A 23,729-nucleotide genomic window follows, 5' to 3' on the forward strand; every position below is an offset into this window, starting at 1 on the left:
CCTAAAAAAAGGCCCCCCTAATAACATTTTGAAAATTACTAAGATTCTCTTTGTTGGAAAAATGAAACGATTAGCTTTCAGACTTTTGCTACAATCTTTGTGGCGATGGATTAATAACATCTGTTAAGATTCAGTGATAGAACAATGAATATGTACAGTATATCCATTAAGTTTTTGTATTTACTTTGCCAGCATGGCTGCCACAAATTTTCTGACGTAATCCATCTTTTTTTAGCATCATCAATTAACAAGAATCGATTGACATAAGTTGGATAATATCTAATCACTGATTGTTTTCAAGCTGAAGAAGATACTAATTAAAATTTTAATTGGTCTTTCTTGCTTTTTGATCAGTTATCTTGTTTTTTTTCCCCTATTTATTTTATTCGCTGTAATAAAATAAATAAGGTTAAAAAAATGTTTCAACCACATAATTTTAATAGTTGACCAACTAATTTTAACTTGTTCTTTGATTTAAAAATTTTATATCAATTATACAAGCTTTCTTTGTATTTTTGCTTATAAAATTAAAATTTTTTGAACACTGAATGCATAAATTGTTTCGCATTATTAAGTTGCTTATTACATATGTCTAGAACTGAAAATCTTTCTTCTTTTCTTCCCGTTTTACGTTTCTTGAGAATTTTTTTAGAAGAAATCATTTTATGCGCAGCTGCATCATTTACATTGACGAGTCTCGAGATTAAGTAAATAATTTCGGGAAGGCCAATTTCTCAATTGGCGCTATTACTATCTAATGACCGAACTTTTGATATATTTAATCAGCTGCTGCGTAATAATATCAGATATTCATCTCTCATTTGTCTAAATTGTAATTATTGTGGTTATAAAAATGTTTGGAATTTGTCCAATTATTTCTAGAATGTAACGTCGAGAAAATAAGCTATACTGAAGTGATAATTTTTTATTATATTTATCACTGGCAGCAGTATCCTGTGTTCGACTTTTGTATACATTTGATTTTTCTGGTGTTATTTTATGGTGTTTTTATGATCGAAATAATCAAGAGGTATCAAACAGTTTTTTTTTTTTTGGGTTACGGCAAATAATAATTTCACATTTATCTCCTTTTACTCGGTGAATTTGTAAATACCTTTTTCGGTTAAGGGCATACTTTTTTGTTTAGTGTAATAAAAAAATATTATTATCAATACCAATTAAATTTTATATGAAAATATCTGGTGAAAAACTAAAAAGAAGAAAGTTTTTCTCCTTAAAAACCTTACAATGACAGTTTAATTTATTTTATAGTTAGATATGTATTTGAAATCTTATTTTTATTCCTCGGTAATTCATTAAAGTTCTATTTTATCTAACCGATATAAAATCAGTCATTTGAAAAATATATGACCATAAACCATTGTGGAAAACTCCAAATAAATATCAAGTAATAAATAAGAAGATATGTAATACACTAGATTAATTTATTGCTAAATTTTTATTATTAATGTTATGTCGGCGATTCATTAATGATATAAAGAAGCTATAAAAACTCAGCTAGTAATTTTTATAATGAAGAACAGATGATTAAACAGAATAAGGATGGCTAGAAGAAGGTAAAATTAAAAGGATGGATAAAACATGGCTAACTTAATTGACATGGCTTCCCAACCTTTATGTATCATTTTTACGTTTGCGTAGTTTGCTTTTTTCAGTGTAACATATTTAATTAATTATCATAATGAATTAAAGAATAGTTTTTTTTTTTTTAAGAAGTTATTTTTTGCTATTTAGACAGTTTGTTCATGATTTACATCTTTGGGAAAAGAAAGTAAATTGGGACCAGTTAATAAGCATGGAGGACCAGGAGAAGTAGGAACAACTTATATGTACGTAGCCAATATATTGAAAGATATACTACGTGTCATAATAGATCCATCATTACCCGCAAGAATTCATGTTAATAATAATTTCTAGTTTTTTTTTCGTGCAGTAAGCGTTCATTTAATTTAATCAAAATTTTTATTATTAATCTGTAAATGCTATTCAGTATTCGGTAAAGAAAGCAAAAAGTTCAGAAAACCCTTGTTTTTTTGCCTTTCAGATTTAGATAAATTAAAAAGAGACCCGTAGTTCATATCTATACAGAACAGGCAGTATAATGAATGTAAACAACTCAGTAAACACTATTTTGGTGTTTTTCTTCAGGTGCTTGTTGCTCCATGCTTTTTTTTGAAGTTTCCCGAACGCCTTGTGTATGTTGTTAGCCTGTTGTTAACCTTTCGATCGAATGTCCAAATAAATGATAACTTCCTGGACTCTTTGATCTTCGTAAATTCTTCTAGTCATCGTTGTTTCGTTTGTCTGATCGACACCAATTGTACTAATTTAAAAACCTCTAACGTGGCTGTCGGAAAAACAAAAGTGATTTTGTAATATGTCAAAACAGCTGATGTAAATAAATATTTCTAAGAAAAACAATTGCTTTATTCAAAATTGTTCAGATAACTAACTCTTATCGTCCAATTTACAACTAAGCTTATTCCAATATTTCGCAATATCGAAAATGCTATAGAGTGTCTCAGTTTGATGGGTAAACCTATAACAATATGAGGAGAATAATACCGACCATTGGGCTATTTTAGTTTAGCTGAAGTTTCGGTCTAAAAGCTCTGCAGTTTCTGCAAAGAAAATTATGCATGCAAAGACGCTTAGTGTCGGCAACGAAGTCGGCATCGTCTCAAGCCGGGAGAACAAAGATGGAACAAAGATGATGATAGTCCTTTAGTCAGTCACTGGAGTTGATTAAGATGCCGTCGGCATGGTATCGAATGTAAATACCGTTTTCTTTATGCTAAAGAATAATGTTGATGCGAGAACGCAACCTCATTTCAGGTCATTGATTATCAGAAAGGACTCATCCATATTTAACTTGGCGAGCCTATCCCTCGTGCAACAGGGTGATTTCATCTTCAGTAACTTAGGAAGACATCCTGATGCTAGCAAAATTTGCCACAAGCATTTTAGTTTATCAGTAACTAGATACAAAGACTTCTTTAGAACATTCTGACAATGCACAAGACTTCCTTTACAGTGTTCCGGTAATTCACGTGAGCACGATTACAAATTAGAAAACTTTACAACATTTCCGACGTTGCACATGAGCTTTGTTGTAATTGGAAGGTAGAGAGTATAAACATAAGATTGGAAACAAAGAGTTTAAGGAATAGACATTATTGAAACCGATGTATAAAGAATTTACAATATAAACATAAGATTGGAAACAATGAGTTTGGGTTATAAACATTATTTTGCGAAGAGATCATAGAACATGCTTCCTAGCCTGTACTATGTGAAAGAGAATTCATACATAACGTTGATTTTAGATATCGAAGATGTACTAAATAGGCGGCTATTGATATATATTGATATATGTAAATAGGCGACTACTGAACTTCGATGATTGGTAAGATAATACGCAATTTCATATACTGACAATGATCAGGACGAATTTACTCCTCGTAAACCAAATGCTAAGACGAAAAAAAAATTTGTCGGATATTGCTTAAATACTCTAGGAACTCCTGATACACTCTGGGAAATGTGGGAAGTACTTAACAAGTCTGAGAGTTCGTTTCTTTTTAGTTTTATCCGAAAAATGTAGAGATGCAAACATGAGGGCGAAATGATATTGATAAATGAATTGGAAGCTCCTCGCGGTATATGAAAATTAGTAAGAATAAAAGAAATTAAAAAAGGGAAAGCTGGAAAAGAAAAACCGTAACAGAACTGCCACAAAAGCCATGAGACTCCTCAAACGACTAACAAATATGTTGTACTCCCTGGAAATCAACAGTGAAAGGAATTCAAAAAATTGACTAATAGCGTTCGATAAATCAGTTCAGAAAGTCGATGAACAAGAACTTATTATTCTGCCAGCTAGCAGCGCTAAAAAAAATTATCCATCAATTAAATTATAATCATCCATCAATTAAATTATAATCCCCACGTTCTTGCTTCTGAAAGTCTTTATTTCCTTCAATAGAAAATATCGGAAAAGCAGAAGTGATATTACAATACGTAGAAATAATTGGTATGTAAATGAAAATTTATCATAAAGATTGAATATTCCTGCAACCAACGACTGTTTCATGTAAACTCTGTTCTGAATAAATACTAAACTCTTCCAAATTTAATTATTATAAAAAGGAATATCATACTAAAGAATATTATGCTATAAAAAAGCCATTGTGTCTAATCATTGATTAACTCATTTGCAAAGGTCCCTTTTGCAGTCAACGCCCACTATATAAGAAATAAAACTCGATATCTATAAACGACAAGCTTCAATTCGACTCTTTTCATCTACATTATTTCCTCTACATCCGATCAATCTTTGCTTCAACGTCAACCTCCAATTAGTCCCAACCAAATTCTTTTATGATCAACTACTTGTGTTATCGAGTAACCTTATAATGTTGATCAATAAATTCCGATTACTCGTTTGTGTTAATTAACTAGCTACAAGGTGTCGGAAAAACCGGAGCGATTTCAGATTTCGAAGCGATTTGTTAGCTATGTAAGACAGAAATCCATAAGATAAAGATTGTCTTAATAAACATTAACAGTTGTTTCATCAACGATAATTTTCATTTAAACTTCTATCATGAATAACCATCAAACACTTTTATCTTCCAAATTGCAATTAGTCTTGCATGCATTGAAGAAATGCTGTAAAAATGTCATTATCAATTAATCTGAAATTCCTTGGTTATTAATTAACACCCAGTTTTTAGCGTAAGCAGCCTTTGATTTGACTCCTCTCAGTACTCCTGCTCAGTCGAAGTAATATTTGACTTCCAACTAATTGCTCTATAATTATTCGTTTGCATCACCAAACAATAATAAAGACTTCATTATTAGCCAAACAAATTCCCGACATAAAGACTTTGTCGGCCAGATAAAAAAATCACAGAGCCACTCAAATGGAGGTGTAGAATATTTTCTGCCGTATCAACTTGAATAGTTGCTGAAAAGCACAGCATGTTGCTTATTCTGCAGTGGAAGGCATAATGGCACTAAATTTTTTCGTTTACCCAATCGAGGTGATTCTTTCAGAAATTGTCGGGGTTTATGTAACGACCAAAATTCTTGTTTTCATCTTTGTTAGCGTTCTTTGCTTATTACCCACTCTGGTAATTTACTTCCTGTAATAGCTTCAATACCGGAATGCTTACTTATTATTCTTAATTGTCGAAAGATTCTTCCCATGCTTCGATTGCTAATTTTCATCCTCAATCACTTCGTTTAATGACTTGTAATTGATCTTCAATAATAGATAACTCGTAAAATTTCTTGATCAATACTTTACAACTTCAGAATTTCGCGAAGCGATTCGCAGCACTGAACGGTTGATGAATCTCTTTTGAGGAGAAGTCAAAACTATTTCAGAATTGTTTCCATAGTTTCAGATCGCGACTAAATGTAAGTAGTGGTAATTGTAATATATTTACGTTGCTTCTGTTATGAAACTTGCTTCTGCAGTTAGCATTCTAACTGTGAATCATATGGAACTTGGAAACTGATCATAAAAATGACCACAAAACAAAACTTTAAGAGGGCCAATAGTTGGATACGTTGTATTTTTTCTTCTTGTCTTCAGTTGTTGGAGTAATTCTCTTGTAGCTGTTGATTTATTAAGCATTAAATCCAAGATTTTCACTTCATCAGGAAGTTTTTTAAGTTTTCTTGTCTAGTTCCGCTTTCTTTTTCCATTTAATTATCAGATATTGTTCCCAACAAATTTTGCTTGAACCTGATGAAGGCATTTTTTTAAAACAGATGAATAATTGGAGGAGGATTTATTGTTTATAATTACAATTATAAACAATAATCAGAGAATATCCAAAATAGAATTGATCATCAACTTGGTTTTCTTCGCGTAGTTTGTAGAAAAGTGAATTGGAATCAGTTGAGTTATTGCTAATTGAAGCGTACAACTGTTGTAAGTCGAGAGACAGGAAGTTTGCTGATAATTATTTGTTCTTGTTCCTTTATATATGCAACTATTTACAACAGTTTGCAATTGCAAATAAATTTCAGTATTAAACTGGAATGAAAAGTTACAGAACAGAACAGAAAAACTCAAAAGATGTATAACTTCAAGAGATTTACGGGCGCTTAAAACTTTAACAAATTATTGTAACATTCAAGAACAATAAAAAGAAAACACTAAATCTACGACGCAGTATTGGGCGAAATGTCCATTGATTAGTAATATCACGACTAATCAGCGATGTACAATTTGCTCATGTGTGGATTGCTGAGATTCGCTTCATCTTGTTGAGTAACAATGATGGAGTTTGCTTGAGTCGAAATGAAAATCACGAATCCGTCCCCATACAGAAAAGAAACGCCAATAAATAGATTGAACTAGCACGGGAAGAATGAGACAAGACTTTATTTTCTAAGTCTAATCGAAATTCTTTATGTTTGTGGATTTTTTGTGAAGTATCCTCTCAATCTAACTATTTGTAATTATAATAATGGATTTTAAGAAAGCGCGATATCTTATCTTATGCATAACAAATGAATTGCAATTAACATTTAAATATGAAAATTGTTAGTTTCTTTTTTTTATATTTTGCGGTCGGTTTTGAAATTGGGCAAGTATTCTTTATTTTTTTTTTTTTTTGTTAGAAGAAAGAATGCTTGTCACATTTTACAAATTGCAATTATTCTTGTCACATCGAACGCAGGAACCGGTACCACCACTAAAACGACAAATTGCTGGACCTGCCAAACATCCGAGTCTTTTATTTGCACATGTTCGTAATACAAATGGAGCTGAAATGTTTGAAAATTACTTCTTCCTGATGATTTTTGTTGACACTAACACGTTTAAAAGTTCTATCATTATCAGAAAATTTTATCAGTCAGATATTTTGTCAACTCATTATTTTGTAACCTTTCAGACTGGAAAAAATATAATTAAATTTCAGGAATTAATTGGTGAGGGAAGTGATTTGACATCGTTTTAGAAGTCTTACTTTTGCACCAATTTTGAAATTATAAGTGCAACAGATTATGAAATTTGTTGGAAAATAAGAACTTACACTTCCCTCCTTCACAAATGAATTTCTGACATACAAATTCCTTCGAGCTACTGCCGCCACCTTCACAGGATCGGCTTATATATTTGAAATTTCTTCCAACATAACATATCGTTGCACAGTCTGAAAATGAAACTTCAATGATCAAACTAACGACGTAACCAATTTTTTGTAATAATAATCAGTCGAAGTTTTATGTTATTTTTCGCAGTTGTTTTTAATTTTAATGGAAATAAAATAAAAACAAAGTAGGGACTATAAACGAGTAAGAAAATAATTTTCTGTATTTGGACAGATAAATAACAGTGATAGTAGATTTTCAAATCATCACTGTTAATTTTTAAAACAGTGACAACTGCAATTAATCATTTGAAAATAAACTCGACTTTCTATTTGCCATTTGGATCATTGTTAGCTTATAACAAATACTTTTTTAAAAATTGTTTCTATCATGTCCAATACATAATTTTAAAATTATCATATAGTTTTACAGCAATCGTGGTTTCAAAAATGATCGTGTCAAATACGTACAGATCTTAACAGTATTGATGTAACCACTATCATGTAATGTCAGTCTTCCTGGTCTCATCCATGGTTTTAGCACTTTTCCTGTTTAAATTCAAAATGAACCTGATAAATGGAACAGGATAGCAATTACAATAATTAATAAGAAATCAAAACTCAGTGTATTTCTCACGTGCATCAACATCTGAAACAGATTAAAAAAGATCGAAATTATTTCAGCTGTTGGTAGTTCAATCAATAAATTCATTTCATTTGCAGTAAATTTTTTAATACGACATAACCTCGACGAATAACATCTGATCATATAATTGTGGAAGAAAATGAAGTTTTTGCTCTTTTTTTTTTTTCGAATAATTTCTTCAGCAGGAGGAGACGAACACAAAATACTACACTATTTATCAACGATATTTCTTAAATGAGAAAAGTTTGATTTCGGTTATTGTAAAAAATATTTCTAGGTAATAAAAAATGAGTGGTGGAAACGACACTATTTTAATGAGTTACTGGGGAATGTGAAGTGCTGTAACTAAACTTAGAAATAAACAACACCAACGGGTCATCAATACTGAAAAGGTTGAGTAAACAAGTCAAACCAGTCATTTAAAGTTAATAATGTGCCATCATATGGAAGAAATAGTGTTACAAACTTCTTTCTCTGCGGCACATTAGTAAGTAGTGTAAATGGCACAATTCTATATTAGGACGGAATTGTTAAAGAATATGCGTCATGCAAAGACTTTATTAATTAATTATTAAAAGTATTAAAAACATTTACATAGCAGATGTTTTTATCAATCGTATTAATAGAAAGACTATGTGGAAAATATCTTCTAGAAATATGTGAGAAGTGGGCTGATATTTGATTCTAAAAATTATTATTTTAATCAGTTTTATTTTATATTTCCTATCATTCGATTACAAAGAAATCAAAAACTAAGGAAAAGTTCCCCAGGAACTTTCGTTATATCTAAAATTTCATCCAATCAGAATTCTCCCACAACTATTACATCACAAAATGAGTGAATCAAAAAAAAAAAAAAAGTTAAAAAAAAAATGTTTAAGATGGTAATTTTGGAGTGAATAAATCTTATGAAAAGAGAAGGAAATAAAATTTGCAGAATTTAATAGATTACATAATGGTATTTTTTATAAAAAATGAAAAAAATTAAAAGGAATTTATCGGGAATTATATACAGAGCAATCGATAAGAGCGATAAAAAGTAATGAAATTTAAAAATATCGTTTCCTTCAATATCTTGCAGTTTCATCGTAAATGTTACAATTTCGTCGTTTATGTTTATATGAATCATTGATATACAAACTAGCTGCGATACAAAGGCCAATCGTTGTAATGATAATCAAAACGAATAGTATGCAAGCGACGATAAACAGTGGCACTGGCATTGATTGCAATGCTAAAAAAAGTGAAATATATTTTTTTAAAATAAATTTTGCTTTCTTTTTCATCATGAAATATTGGTTAAAAACAAATTAGTAAATCAGTCACAGAAATGTTTTGAAAAATAAAAAATCAAAGTAAAATTTTAAAAAGCATGGTAATAAAGATTATTGATTGACTTTAATCTGTCAGCTAATGTATATAAGTATTGATATGAATGTAACAACTGAAATCAAGCTTTCTTATCAGACTTCTATTTTTTATAAAAAGTTCTTATCAGACGTTGTTTCGTAGTCTTCATTAGGTCGTTTTCATTTTTAAACAGTAAAAATTTGTCATATCACTATTTCTTTATTTCTATACCTTATCTTTTTAATCTGAAAGTTTGATTTATCAGTTAATATTCGTGTTTCTAGCGCATATGACACAGTTTACCTATCAAGACGAAACATTGATCTGGTAAAATGCAGACGAAAATTCGATTTAGTCCCGAACAGATTTACTAACTAACATACCAGGATGCATCAAAATTAAGGACTCAGTCTTTGAAAAAAGTGCCAACAGTTCATTCAAGTTTCTAGGGATCATTTTCGTAATTTAACATTATTTAACCTCCATCTTCATGTCTAGATAGAAAGTTTCTCATGTTTACTTATATAAACTTCGAGAATGATAAAATGATTGTTAAACAGCAATGAACACCTGATTGATCCCGTCTTACATTTAACGAATGTTTGCATTTTATCCAAACTGGACAATTTCCAACGACACAACATAACGGATCAATGTCCATTCCCGTGATACTACCCACTGGTACTACTTGCGCCATTACAGGTTGTTCTGGTAACACAGAAAAAATTTGCATTTTCTCCGGTAATTCAATGGGTTCCGATTTATAAATAGAGTTTCTGAATCTCCAGCATGTTACATTGGTTGTGTTATAACACCGGCATTGTTTTCTGAAATTTTTATAGAACTTTTGCTAATTGTTATAATGTGAAGTAGATTGTATGTGTTAATATTAATATTATTTAGGTGTTACCAGACGGATCACAAGAATCAATCACTACATAGAATCTGGTACATTTATGTCTTAGAAGAACGATGAATAGATGAAAAATACACCCTCTTGTTATAATAACGATTCACTAATTTAAAATAATTACAAACAGATCGATGGGGAGGACGCAAGAATTTAATACATTGAAAATATACCCCGGCTGATCTGCTAATTGACATTGCTCTGCAGTACAGAGTGAGCAACAACAAGTACTCGAACAACAAAAATCCATTTGATTAATTCCCAGCTCAAATGTGAAAAGCAGGATATTAGCGGAAAATAAAAACAGTACAGATCGTTGCCACATTATTCAGACGATGGGATCAGAAGTGATGATTGCAGGCAATTACAATCATGGCAATAGCACATTCAAGGAACGAAAAAAAATTTGTGAAATTTTAATGGAAAAATAGAAAAAATGTAATTATAAAGTTTGACTTTTTTTAGTCAGACTTCACAAAAATTCTTGCAAGAAATGACCAATTTTCGTTCAGAATTGTTGTAGAAAATAAGAAATGCTTTGCTTGCTCATCGATAGTGTACAGTCCATGGGTATGTATCAGTGGTTGAAATTGTTTTGATATCATTCAAATACTATTCGCTACGTTTCCATTTCATATTCAACTTCTCTCCACTGCTATTCATTGACAATATGTGAGAATTTCATTACTTTCAGATGAGGAAATGCCTTTTGGTTAGCTGCTGCAGACTATACAATAGTATCCGATGAATAATACATTTATGCCATCTTCCTCATTTTATTTTTCCTTCAGAAACAAATAGTAGAGAATTCGAAGCATTCAAAAATATTGTGATAAATTTGTATATCGGCAAGTTATATAGTATCATACTAGCAGAATATAAATTAGTATATAATATATCATCCAAGTATGATATCTCATTAAGACTAAAAGCAAAGAACCTTAAGTTATTGATGAAATGATCTTGCAAACTGATATATCCTCATATATTCATTCCTTTTACAATTTATAAGGAAACATTTGCAAAAGTAAAACTAGCAGAATATAAATTAGCATATAATATAAATTACTGCACTAAATAATTGTTGGGTTTTATTTAACTTAGAGAATGATCTTAATTTACTTTGTGGAAAATAAATCTTTGACTTTTAAATGAACCATAGTGTAAAACAGATTTAGCATACATAATATTTTATGAGGCGTCGTTAGCACTGGTATTTTTACATAGATATTTGTTGCTTAACATGCAAATATGCTATAAGATGTATGAACTTTCAAATGGTATCACGTAACAATTTAAATTCAAATAAGTCCTACGTATTCAACGCTGCGTTAACTAAGATACATCTAACCGATATTCCATTACATAAAAAATAGGTAATGAAATAAATTTCAAATAAATGCATTTATAAAATGTTTCGTGTGCAGTTTATCTTCTCCGAATTTCATCTGATGTGACATATTGACTATGCTAAAAATATCTGAATGTTATAAAATGAGATTTTCCGGTTCTTCTGATATGCAACTGATTTGCAATTGATTATTCCGAGTAGATCCTTCATATTTTACGTTTGATATTACAACTCCAAAGACAATTTTGTGATAAAAAGGAAAACACTTCGTTCTTAAATGAAATCCGCGCAAATTAAATGGTGTTTAGCTGAGCTTCTCATCACCGCTTACTCAAAGCTAAATGTTTTTCCCGCTAACACAAACATACCTCTCAGAAGAAGGTATGAATTCACTTGTACTCCCTTTTCTCGTTTATCTTTTCGGACATATTCATTCCGCACTTTGCTCTTCATTTATCGGTAGCACATCACATTCACACTTTTCCAATAGAAGTAATATATAGAGTAGTAATAGGCTTCATTCAGACTCTTACTTAAATATTGATTGCCCTAGTTGAACCATTTTCAACTTGGACCCAAGCCATTAGATGCCGATCATTGAAGCCAATGAATGAATGAATGAATGTATGTCTAACAGCCACCAACATCCGTCCATAGACATATGCACCATAGATGGATAGGAATTATAAGACAAAGAAGCATTCACTCAACAAACAAACCTTATTAAGCTTCATCTGTTATATACCGAAACTATAGCAAAAGCACACAGACATATTCATAAACATCACAGTCGCATCTCTTCTCAGTTCTTCAAGTCATTTGCCTTATTAATTTGAAATTTGCATGTTTTACTGTGCTTATTTGCCAAGATGATGCCGATGATGTTAGCACCTGAATGAGCCTTAATAGGCCTAGTCTTGTTTTGAATACTTCCGTTGAAACTTAATTTAATATTCAATTTATTTTATACTTTAATCTTATTACACCTTACGCTTTTAGGTGCATACCAATGGCGCTGTTTAATTAATTCCATGAAAAGATGCATGCATATAAATATGGTCAAGACCTAAACATCTAATGAGTCTAGCCTGGCCTATAAACAAAGCATTACACATAGTCGCAGTGTAGTAGTATCACTTTGTACCAGTTTCATTTTAAACATTTTTGAGTTTTATTTTTCACAACTTTTATATGCATTTTATGATATATCATAAGATTATGTGTGATACACTTCTAAGTAGAATGCGATAATTGCGCTGAATGTATTAGGATCTAGAGGAGTGCTCAGATATAACCATATTTCATAAAAGGTTGTTTAGCCATCATTCAATTGCCATCCATCATTTCAGCCTAACATCAATAAGGACCACAAAGTCTTTTTTCTAAACATCAGCATCATTTGGCTGGGATTTTTCTTTTTTATGAAATCAGAAAATTCGAACATTGTATATTTTCTTAAGCATATGTCTAAGTTGCATCTTAGCAATCGAATTTTTTCTTTTTTTTTTTCTGTTTTTTATTTAAAGTAGACTTAAATTATTTTATCCGGAAGAGTACAATCATTCTAATGGCTACATATTAAATTTCACTACATTTTAATCAATAAATTTAACATTGTGTCTAAAAATAATGGCTGCAAATAAATATATGAAGTACTTCAGGTGACCAGCTATAATTACAAACGGATTATTCAACTTGATTTCTTTGAATACTTTTAATTTCTTTTGTGAACTAACTCTTAAATTTCATTCCCATTTACTTTAAATGAATTGTCTCCTTTATTTTCACTTTTTTTTCCTCTCATATAAACGCTTATTTGCTTGCCTACAATGTAAAATAAGAATTTTTTGATTCTTTCAAGTGTGACATCTCTTGAGACATTCAGCCAACTTTCGGTTTGTTGATTTGTTTGGCTCTTTTCTATCAATTTTTTTTTCTAGCCATCAAAGCTGCTGCTAAAAACTCTCTTGAAACACTTTTTGTGAAGATGTGGTAATCTAAAGCATGCATTCAATCGAAACTTTGTTTTTCTAATTATAATATCAGAATTCAACGGAAGACGAAGAACGGATAAGTGATAAGTAATACCATTTAATTTACAATGAGTGGAAGAACAATCATTCTGGAGAAGAAAACCGTCCTTAAATCTTTTCTTTTTTGCAAACGTTTCGATCATTCGAAAAACTAAAATAAATTTTACTCAGATATGACCAAATTTCATCATCTAACTTTTATTTGTTTCAATTTATGTATTTTCTTCTATTTTCTAGGAATTAACAATTCAAATGAAATTATCATCAATTCTTTTTCAGTTTACATAATGTTTTCTGGACTATTTCAAAGAAAAGTTTTGGGAAAACAGAACTTTATGATTATTGCTGATTTATGAAAAAAAATTGCAACTATACTTTGATATTAGTTAAATTAGACTTTTTTGCTTTTCTTTTCTAATAACAAACGTTTTCCTAAATATAAATTTTCCATTTATCTTGGAAACTGAAAAGTTTTCTTTGCAAAGTTTTTAAAAATTTATACACAGATGTATTAATTTTAAAAACCAAATAAAGCGTTTTCTAATCCATCCATTCATTTATCGTTTGTTCCTACCAAGCATCGAATCTTGATCCTGTTCCATTGAATACATCCGTATTTGGTGAATCTTTCCTATCAACCCTCTATCACCATTAACTATATTTTTTTTTCTGGCGAAAATTATTTTTAGAAGCAGAAACGATAAAAAAAGAGGAAATAATCAAAGCTTAACTTCCTCTTCAAGCAGTCTTGCTAAATCTAATTGTTCGCTCTCGCAAGGAATGCAACAAAATACGGAACCGATCACATGTCACAAAATGGTCTGATTAAGAGGTAAACTGAGAAAAGAAAACGGATGGCATATAGACATATATGTCATCCTAAAATATAGATTTTATTGATCAATTATCAATCTTCTACTTATAAAAAAGAAAATATATATAATGGATGACAGTTTACAACAAATTTTTTGATTGACCTGTTTAAATAAATGGAAATTTAAAATATTTGATGGACTGTAAGTAGAAGTACAGTTTCCTCTATTTACCAACTTCATTTATTCTTATGAAACCATAAATTTACAACTTGATATGATCAGTAAGATTAATCGTCAGCAAATTTGATCATTTGTTGAATTTTATTGGATTTTTTTTGCTCATTATCCTGACACTACTTTATATTTTCTCTCTTTCCCTTTTTCTCACCTGTCCTCATCTTTCATTTTCTTCTTTATTTCATCAATAAAATCTATATTTTTGTTAATTCTATCAACATTACTTTAAAACAAGCGATAAAATAGGTTGCTAATTGAGAGAGAAAGAGACTGTTCCATAAAGAAAAAAGTTGAATTTCATGCTTAGCAGATTTTCTTATTTTAATTTTCTATTAAGTAAAAAGATTTTGTCCCATATTAATGAACAGTCATGCAAAAAATCAACATTTCAAGATAATTTACGTTTTTACTACATCTGATGTCATTCTTTGTTTTCCTTTTTGTAACGAGAAGACTGAAAACAAGAAATTCAATTACAAAGTAAAGTTTCATTATTATTCTTGTTAGTTTCTAAAATTATTATCACTGTTGCAGTGTATGAATACATTTCAGATAAGATCCTTAATTGCACTTTATTCTTTATCCACAAATAATTTGCCGAAATTTTGAAAACACTTGAAATTACATATTTAAATTATTTATACACTTTAAATTAAATCAAGTGATCAAATATCCTGAAATATGATCCAATAGAGCAATAGGAATAAAAAGACTAATAAACTGAAGAAAAAGACGACTGATAAAAGAAAGTTAAATGTAATCAGTGGAGAAATTCAATCCCCAGGATCAAGATTTTTTTTAAACAATATAATTATCTGTTACCATACCATAAAATGCAAAAGTAATTATTAAAACAAATATTTTTTATTTTTAAAATGTATTCTGGATTTGTTCCATTCTCATTACGAATTCATTTCCGTACATCTTGCACTACATTCTATGACTGGTAAATTCAGGTAAATTTTATTTCACGGAATACTTGGAAACTGAAATAGAGAAGTTCTGTCTTAAATCTTTAAAGATTTAAAAAGACCAATGAAAGGATATCCTTTCTCAAATTTCTCAAAATACACAATTTTATGTTTGTTTAACTTGCTGATTCCTAAATCTGAATCAATTTTGCTATTTTAAAGTAATTACTGTAAGAAAACGAAAATTTGTTACTTGATATTCATATCAATAAAACTACTGAGCTAATATAAAATGTTTTCCATTTCTATAAATTCATCGCATCGCTTGTATTATCTTCCATATGTCTTCGCCATAAAAATTAATTAAATTCAAGCTAAATTGGGAAATACTTTTTATCTGAAAATAATAGATAAAAAAAAGGCATATCGAACAATATTTATTAGGAATTGAAAAATATTGGTTCTTTTTTTACACTTAGTTTTTTTTTAATTTTATAATGAGCATTTTGCATTTTGTTCTCTGAATCTTTCAAATTAAAAAAAGAAAAATCAAACTGTTGTGCGTTAGTCAGGCTTTTTAAATATAGTTGTATATGGTTCATTACATTTCAGTAATAGGATAATGAAATTGAGATTTGACCGTGACGGTAAATGTTGTTGAATAAGATTTATAAGATGATAAATCATGATTTATCACAATTTGCAGATGTGTGCTAAAGATTATTATCAGTTCAAAAAATGAATTGAATAAAAATGTTTTCATGGAACAAAAGCAGTACGACTACACGCATGTGTTTTTACTATTGCTACTAATTAACATTAATGGATTATCAGATGCTTTTAAATATCAATAAGATACATTTAAGAAAAATTTAAGGAATGTCTAAGGGCTATTTTATTATCGCTATGTTATCTGATGCTATAAAATTATGCTAGCTTCTTTGGAAAAAACAAAATTTAAAATTTAATAAATAAAAAACGCCAAGAAAATATTAATTCGAAGTATTTTTTTTTTTCCAAGTTATCCAAATGAAGTAATTTTCCCAATCATTATAGCACCCGAATCGGTTTCGCCAAAAACAACATCAATAAATAAGAAAAAAGAGGAGAAAAAGGAAAAGAAATTCTTGGGACGATTGTCTTATAAACTTGATTATGATTTCGATAGAAATTCAGTAAGTTCCTTTTTAGAACAAATCCCTCGGTCTATAATATTATCAATAGACCAATGCAAATAAATTTTCTTGAAGTGTTAAAAACTGTTTTAGTTGAGAATACAAGATCAATAATTATATCAAGAAAGATTGCAGATATAGCAGCTAAACATATCATTCATTATGTTCTGTTTGCTTAATCATAAACTATGCTAATGGATGTACTTTTAACCAAAATGGATGGAAATTTTTAGAATTGCAAAGAAAATGAAAGGAGCGGAAGGAACATTATAAAAAATTTATAAAGCGTTCTGTGGACTTATTTAAAATTTATAAGTAGAAATTACTATGTATATTTTTTGTGACACAATATATATTCATGGCTAGAAACTGATACTACTTCTAGTCTAGATTCATATACTTTCAGTAATGCTTTTTAATATTAGCGCAGATATTTCCAAATTTGCTTTTGTTTTCTCTTATTTGGAGGAAGTAAAATTGATTTTTCCAAATCGAAATGAATTTGACGGGAAGGAAAAATCCAGTTCAAGAAAAAATTTATATTTCAATTCAAAAAAATTTCCTAAAAGTAATGCAAAAAAAAAAAAAATAATTTTCTTTGGTCTTACTTTTTTTGGGGATATGAAAAACCAATTTCCACATGAAAATTCTTTGTGATAGAAGGAAAAGACACTGCAGAATTATTTTTGACTCCTTCTGTCATCTCTTAGTGATTTCTTTGTTAAAATGATCTGAATTAAAAAACACTTCCTTTTTTAATTGTATTTCATATAACACGTGTCGTTTCTTAAAGCATTTAAATTTGATTAATAATAGAGAATTTGTAAGCAATAAATCAAAAGGACTAATAATTTCAGATTTTTATTTGAACATGAAATTTATAGCTAACGGTAACTGTAATCCAAGCAGATGGATTGCCAGCGATGGACCTTGGCGGTACCTCCGATCCATACGTCAAATTATTCCTCTTACCGGACAAAAAAAAGAAATATCAAACCAGGGTGCAGAAGAAGTCACTTAATCCTGTTTTCAATGAAAATTTTATGTTCAAGGTGAATTTATCCAATTTAATCCAAGATTTATGAAGAATATTGTTTTTCTGGTATTTCCTATCCAAATAACTATAAAAATAAGTATTAACTGACTGTTAACAAAATCGTTGCAAAAAAATATCTGTACCAGATTTTTTTTTTACTTTTTAATATAAATGTAAATATTATTTTAATATTTATTCGTCATCTTTTTGGTAATTACTTAACTATTTTTTTTCCTTTATTTTGAAGTATAGGAGGTTATTAGACAAAAGACAAATATTCTGAAACCCTTTTAGAATATTTGCCTCCCAATCATTTGATCCCGTTAAAACTGCCATATCTGAGAATTCGAGAAATTATGCAAAGATGCAAGATCAATTCTAAAAATTAGGAACGGTAGCCGTTTAGGAGCTGGAATTGGCACTGACCAGTCAAGAAAATTGAAGACGGAGAAAAAGGTCCACTTGTTCTACAGACATCCAGCATTTTAAAAATGTAAAATCACCATTTTGAATCAAACGGATTATGTTCTGAGCAAAAATGAGATACGGTAAAAGGAGAGCCAACTTAGTTGTGGGCGGAAAAGAGGCGATAGAATGCTTGCTAAAGCTGAATTGAAATATTCTGAAACCCTTTCAGAATATTTGCCTTCCAATCATTTGATCCCGTTAAAACTGTCCTATCTGAGAATTCAACAATCGTTATTTAATTGGCATTAATCAACTAGAAGAAAGCAATTTATCCTTACAATAACTCTTGCGCTTGCAAGGAACGCTTTAAATTTTGAATGAATTGAATTATATACCAATAATTTATTACATTTACATGTATCTCGACAGCTTTTTTTATCTATAACCATTCACAAGAATGCAGGGATTACTTTCCATGTCATTCGTCAAATTCTGATGCAAGAATTTCTGAAAGAAATAAATTTATCTTTCATTAATATAATCATAATTTTTGCTCCAATTAATTTAAATAGTCAAATATAGTGCTTACATCTAAATTCACTTTCTAAAAGTTAGACCAACACCAAGTTAAGAAACCTAGGTTGTTCTAAAAATGGAAATTTTTGGATGTATTTGATTGTTAATTCAATAAATTTTTCGTTTACTTATCAAATATATCGAAAAAGTAAAAATTTGGATGCGAAAGAAAGAGCAAAAAACAGCACTAAAATGGAAATATGGGGTGGAGAAATAACGATTAACTTTCTGCAATTCATTTATACAAATCAGTAAGAGAAAAATAAGTCCTTAGCAAAGGTCCTTAACTTTTGGTCACCTTCATTACGACTGGTTCAAGTTTATTTTGAATAGCATTTTGCTCGACTGTTCTCTAACTTCGCCATTAAATATCAAAAAAATATATAAATTAGTGCATTGGAAATAGAAATAAGCATTTAGCAACCTTTTTTTCATTTCCGTCTATGAAACTATCCCTAAATTCTTTTTCATGTTTACTTTATCTACAACTACCATAAGGATTATGCCTATGCCTTTTAAATAAGCTTTTTGAAGTAGTCAAACATCTCATTCCTTTTTAATTTATATAATCTTCAGATACCATACAACGAAATCAGCAGTCAAACGCTGATTATGAGCGTTTTTGATTTTGATAGATTCGGTAAACATGGTCAGGTAAACATTGTTTATCACGATCTTTGATATTCGTTTCAGAATTTTGGAATAAACATTAATTTATGAACTTTCTGGAGTAAGTCCAATCTTACTGCACCTCTGTCAATCAAATCTATTTGTAAAGAATGTGTTGTCAATCAAATTTCTTCATCCTTTATCGATTAGTAAAGCTACTTTTTATTATTTAAGCTGTGAGTGTATGCTTTTACAATTGTATTCCAAAAAACTTGTAAATTTTAAGATTTTGATAGGGTCAGAAGTCAGAAAAAGAAATATGGGAATCTAGCAATATACAGCCATAGTAATTTCAGATAGGCGAAATATCAGTACCTCTTGGAAAGGTAGATCTAGCAACTACCATTGAGAGGTGTGACTTGATCCAAACTCCCCCGGTATTTTTTCATTTTTCTGTATGAGAATCGTTATGGAATTAATAGCTTGAAAAAATTGGAGGATATTTTTGTGTTGTTCAGATTATAAATATATTTTAATTTGCTACATGGTAGTTACTGAAAATCGATTGCAGATAGGAATTATTGAATTCTGTTTCTTCAGTACAGCTCAACCTACTAATAATCTTTCTGGTATGAATGGAAAATATGATGCATAGCAAATTAAAATTTAAAGTAATAACTTTTGACAACTCAACCGAAGGGCAAATAAGATACGAAAATATAAGATTTATTGAATAATTTCAGGAAAATAGGTTAGGTGAAGTATGCTTAGCACTTCGTTATGTTCCGAATAAAAATAAATTAACGGTTGTTGTAATGGAATGCAAAAATTTGAAAAAGATGGACGTTCTTGGTCTATCAGGTTAGTACATTTTTCAAATTCGCAATAACATTTACAGCACTTATTAAATTTATATGATGTCGTACGAGTGTCACAGTATTGAGATGTGATATTATCAACTTTCCCATTTAAATCTAATTGGTGACATAAATCAGATTGTTTAGCACTTCGCAATTTTTCAAATAATTTCATAATAATAAATTAAATCATTCAAACTTAAATTCATATGCAATTATTCAGTTAGTTTTGATGGTACATAGAATATTTTGCTTTGCTTTACAGATCCATACGTTAAAATTTATTTGATGATGCAAAAGAAACGATTAGAAAAAAAGAAAACAACAATTAAGATGAAAACATTAAATCCATATTATAATGAGTCATTCAGTTTTGATGTCAGCCCAGAGAAAATGCAGGTAAGGTGAATAAAGTTCAATGACTTATTAAGTTTTTTTCAGACATTTAAATTTTTGAGAATTCAAAATAAATATGTGATAAGAATCATTGAAAATACTACGTTAAAGCTCTGTTATTTTCATATAATTACTAAACAGAAATAGTTCCATACTTCTTTCACTTGAACAAATATCGCATTATCATTATTTATTTGTAGCGAATTTAATAACGAAAAGTTCAAAACCATCTGTATTATTACAAAATGATTTCTCTTATTCTACACACTACTTCTTAAATATATCAAAAAAGAATGTTAAAGTAAGATTGAAATAAAATCAAATTTGAAAATGTCAGTACAAAAATCACTTCTACGCGTTGCTTTCATTCTAAATTTTTAATTAGCTGATAATAAATTTCAGTCAGTTTAATATAAACAATCCGTTTCAGCGGGTGCATTTGCAAGTGACAGTTTCGGATTACGATCGAGTCGGCTCGAATGAACGTATCGGTCACGTTATCATTGGCAATAATGCAAACGGTGTAGCGCTGAAGCAATGGCAGGATGTCCTCGCGACACCACGTCGTTCTGTTGCACAATGGCATGTGTTGATGCCATTTAATGATGATTAATTAATGATAATTATTGATATCCTATTATTGCTCTCGTTTATGATACATACAATCTCGATAAGTCGTTGTTAATTACCTGGAAGAATCGTAACTTTTCGAAATTTTATCAAAATCTTTTATCGAAATCTTTTGTTCTCATAGGTGCGCTAAGGGGATAACTTTATAACTTACTTTTATTTCATCTATGCAAGTATTTTATAGTCGAACAAACTGAGAAAATCAATAATTTTTAGTACTATGGCATTATAGTTTATGTCATTGGTTCTGTTCCATTTTATCTTGCACCTATTTTATAAATGATAAGTCTTCAGTTTAATTTCAAAATTCGTGAACTTTATTTATTTGTCTGATTGCAGTTGATGTGATCTTTTACTTTCTTCTCCCTATTTTTAGTTGAATTTTATCCACTAACGGTCATTTTGTGATCATAACGGTTCGTTGCAAAATATTATGTAAATATTGATAAGTTCATTCGACAGGAATCCCTTGAGAACATCACTGATATTTTTGTTTTGCATATCAGTTGAAAAAAAAAAAAAAAAAACCAGTGGTTGTAGATATTCACATGCATTGATTACAGACATATTGTATGATTACCTAACAATATTACCTCTGACATTCTTTAATCCTTACTTAAACAGTTAGTGATGTTTTATCAATTGTAATAATAATTCATATATTTCGTATTTGAAACTGTATAAAAGTATCAAGCATTTGTTGAATGAATCTATGAGCGCAACTTTTCCAAAATGCTGCAACACCATTTGATAATGATGTATAGCTGAATAATTAATGCAAGAGTAATTGTCCTGAATAGCTAAATAATTAGTAGTAATGACTTTGGTAAGACTTTTTAGAAATTCAAGTTAATTATTCCATCTATTTCTTGAAAATTTTCCTCACTTATCACAAATTTTGTACAATCAATCTTTGATGATGCCAATGACTTTTTTCCTTATGTAAAATAAAACATGCCGGAATTTCTAGCGCATTAATCAAAATCATCAATATGTTCAGAAATTATCATTATCATTGATAGCAGTATGTACTCTTTGACATCTTCAAAGAATGCTTTAATTGTGTTTGATTAATCTGTCGAGTACCAACTCTGTCTGGATGATACTGTGTAGGCAAGTAATTAGAATCTTTTTAATCTTTCGCTATAAAGATTAATTAATTGCAGATGCTAGAAATGCTTCAAAATATTCATACAGTGATACTATTATTATTATTACTTCCATCACTAAATATTCAATGTTTAAATTATATTTTCCACAGGGCAAATATTCTAGAAAGAGCAGAATATTGGCAAGACAATATTAGCCCATGTGAAAATGACCAAATTCATTTCGATGAAAGAGAAATTACTGTAGCGTCAATTGCCACTGGCCTACACTCGCAAAAAATTGATCTTCCAACTAATGGGATTTTATTTTTCGGTAACGGGGCTGAACTGGGAAAGCTCGGCAATTGGCAGTGTAAGGAAAGACAAAATGCAAAAGGTGAAATTTCCTGCAATATCAAATGAAGTAGAAAAATTCGATTTTAATTAAATGACAGACTTTCGTACGAAATTTGCTCAAAGTTCCTGATTTTTTTTTTTTGAAAAATTTTCTTTTTCAGTGAAATTAAAATTTCGAAGAATCAAAACCATTGAAAAATTTTCTGGAATATTTTTTTTTCCTAACTAAAGTGAAAAAAAGCATAAAGTGGTCTGATTTTTATTAAACAATTTGATTCTTTTTATTAAATAATTTGAAGAATGAATATTGTTAAAATAAAAACCTATCTTCGTATTGATTCTTTCACGAGAAGGACTATGAATTTTTTCGGAAATAGATAAAACTAAAGTTCACACACTTTCATTTTTCATACTTAATAAGGTGAAAGTAGATGCAATTGCAGACGTATATTTCAAACAAAGTCTACCCCTGAGTTTCTATAATGGATCAAACTGGATAGTGTCTAGAAACGGAATTCAGTGGCAACCGGCATTGCATGTCCTTCAGATACCATCATCTCAGGTGACATAAATCATTGTTAGAGCACATTGTCTCCTGAAGTTCCATATAAAAATTCGTTTAAATTTTGGAAGAATATGAAATGCTACCTTTATAAGGGAATTCTAATTATCTTTTTATTCACTACTGTACTTTGCTTCTTTAGGATACTGCGATAATTCCATCCGAGAGTGGTACACGAATATTGTTGGAAGATTTTGTTACAGTTGGTGCATTAATACTGGCTGGTCAGGCAAGTTTCAATTACTTGTTTTTCAAGTTTTGCTGTGTCTTTTTAGCATGGCAACATATTAAATTTCAATTAATATATCAGATTTACAAATTATGACGCTATAAATTGCCTTAGAAGTAATGATCTCGTTTTGTTTTATCAGTAATGAATAAATAACATAGAAGGGATAAAGTTCAACTTGAAAACTCTTTACTACACAGTGCTAAACAATTCTATTAAATATTCTTAAAAAAAATTTTTTTGACTTTTGTTTGAAAGTTTTTGATTTCGTTTCTTTAGCTGTATTCAACAGCATGAATTAGCTTTTTAAAATTTTTGAAACTTCTTTTGTCTACTTCTCTTGTTTTTACTTTTTATAACCAATTCAACTCATAATTCATAGATAGTGGTACTTGATCTTTTGGAAAAAGTTAATTTCAG

At 29.7% G+C, this 23,729-nt stretch overlaps 3 protein-coding genes across 3 annotated transcripts; 1 reads left to right on the forward strand and 2 right to left on the reverse strand.

Annotated features, from left to right (window-relative positions):
• Positions 1–6,682: 6,682 nt before the first annotated feature.
• On the reverse strand, positions 6,683–7,782 carry Bm6944 (Uncharacterized protein; the record flags this gene model as incomplete). The annotated part of the gene is made up of 3 exons (XM_043082163.1): positions 6,683–6,807; positions 7,077–7,196; positions 7,704–7,782. The coding sequence occupies 3 exons, from the start codon at positions 7,780–7,782 to the stop codon at positions 6,683–6,685; spliced, it is 324 nt and encodes a 107-aa protein (XP_042938097.1).
• A 1,064-nt stretch (positions 7,783–8,846) lies between these two features.
• On the reverse strand, positions 8,847–10,364 carry Bm17774 (Uncharacterized protein; the record flags this gene model as incomplete). The annotated part of the gene is made up of 3 exons (XM_043082164.1): positions 8,847–9,013; positions 9,700–9,956; positions 10,213–10,364. The coding sequence occupies 3 exons, from the start codon at positions 10,362–10,364 to the stop codon at positions 8,847–8,849; spliced, it is 576 nt and encodes a 191-aa protein (XP_042938098.1).
• Positions 10,365–16,139: 5,775 nt separating this feature from the next.
• On the forward strand, positions 16,140–21,056 carry Bma-snt-3 (Uncharacterized protein; the record flags this gene model as incomplete). The annotated part of the gene is made up of 8 exons (XM_043082165.1): positions 16,140–16,161; positions 16,443–16,561; positions 17,446–17,613; positions 19,158–19,235; positions 19,547–19,627; positions 19,934–20,051; positions 20,313–20,446; positions 20,874–21,056. The coding sequence occupies 8 exons, from the start codon at positions 16,140–16,142 to the stop codon at positions 21,054–21,056; spliced, it is 903 nt and encodes a 300-aa protein (XP_042938099.1).
• Between the last annotated feature and the right edge of the window lie 2,673 nt (positions 21,057–23,729).

The sequence above is a fragment of the Brugia malayi genome (genome assembly GCF_000002995.4).
Source record: "Brugia malayi strain FR3 genome assembly, contig: Bm_v4_Chr4_scaffold_001, whole genome shotgun sequence".
Classification (NCBI taxonomy): Eukaryota; Metazoa; Nematoda; class Chromadorea; order Rhabditida; family Onchocercidae; genus Brugia; species Brugia malayi.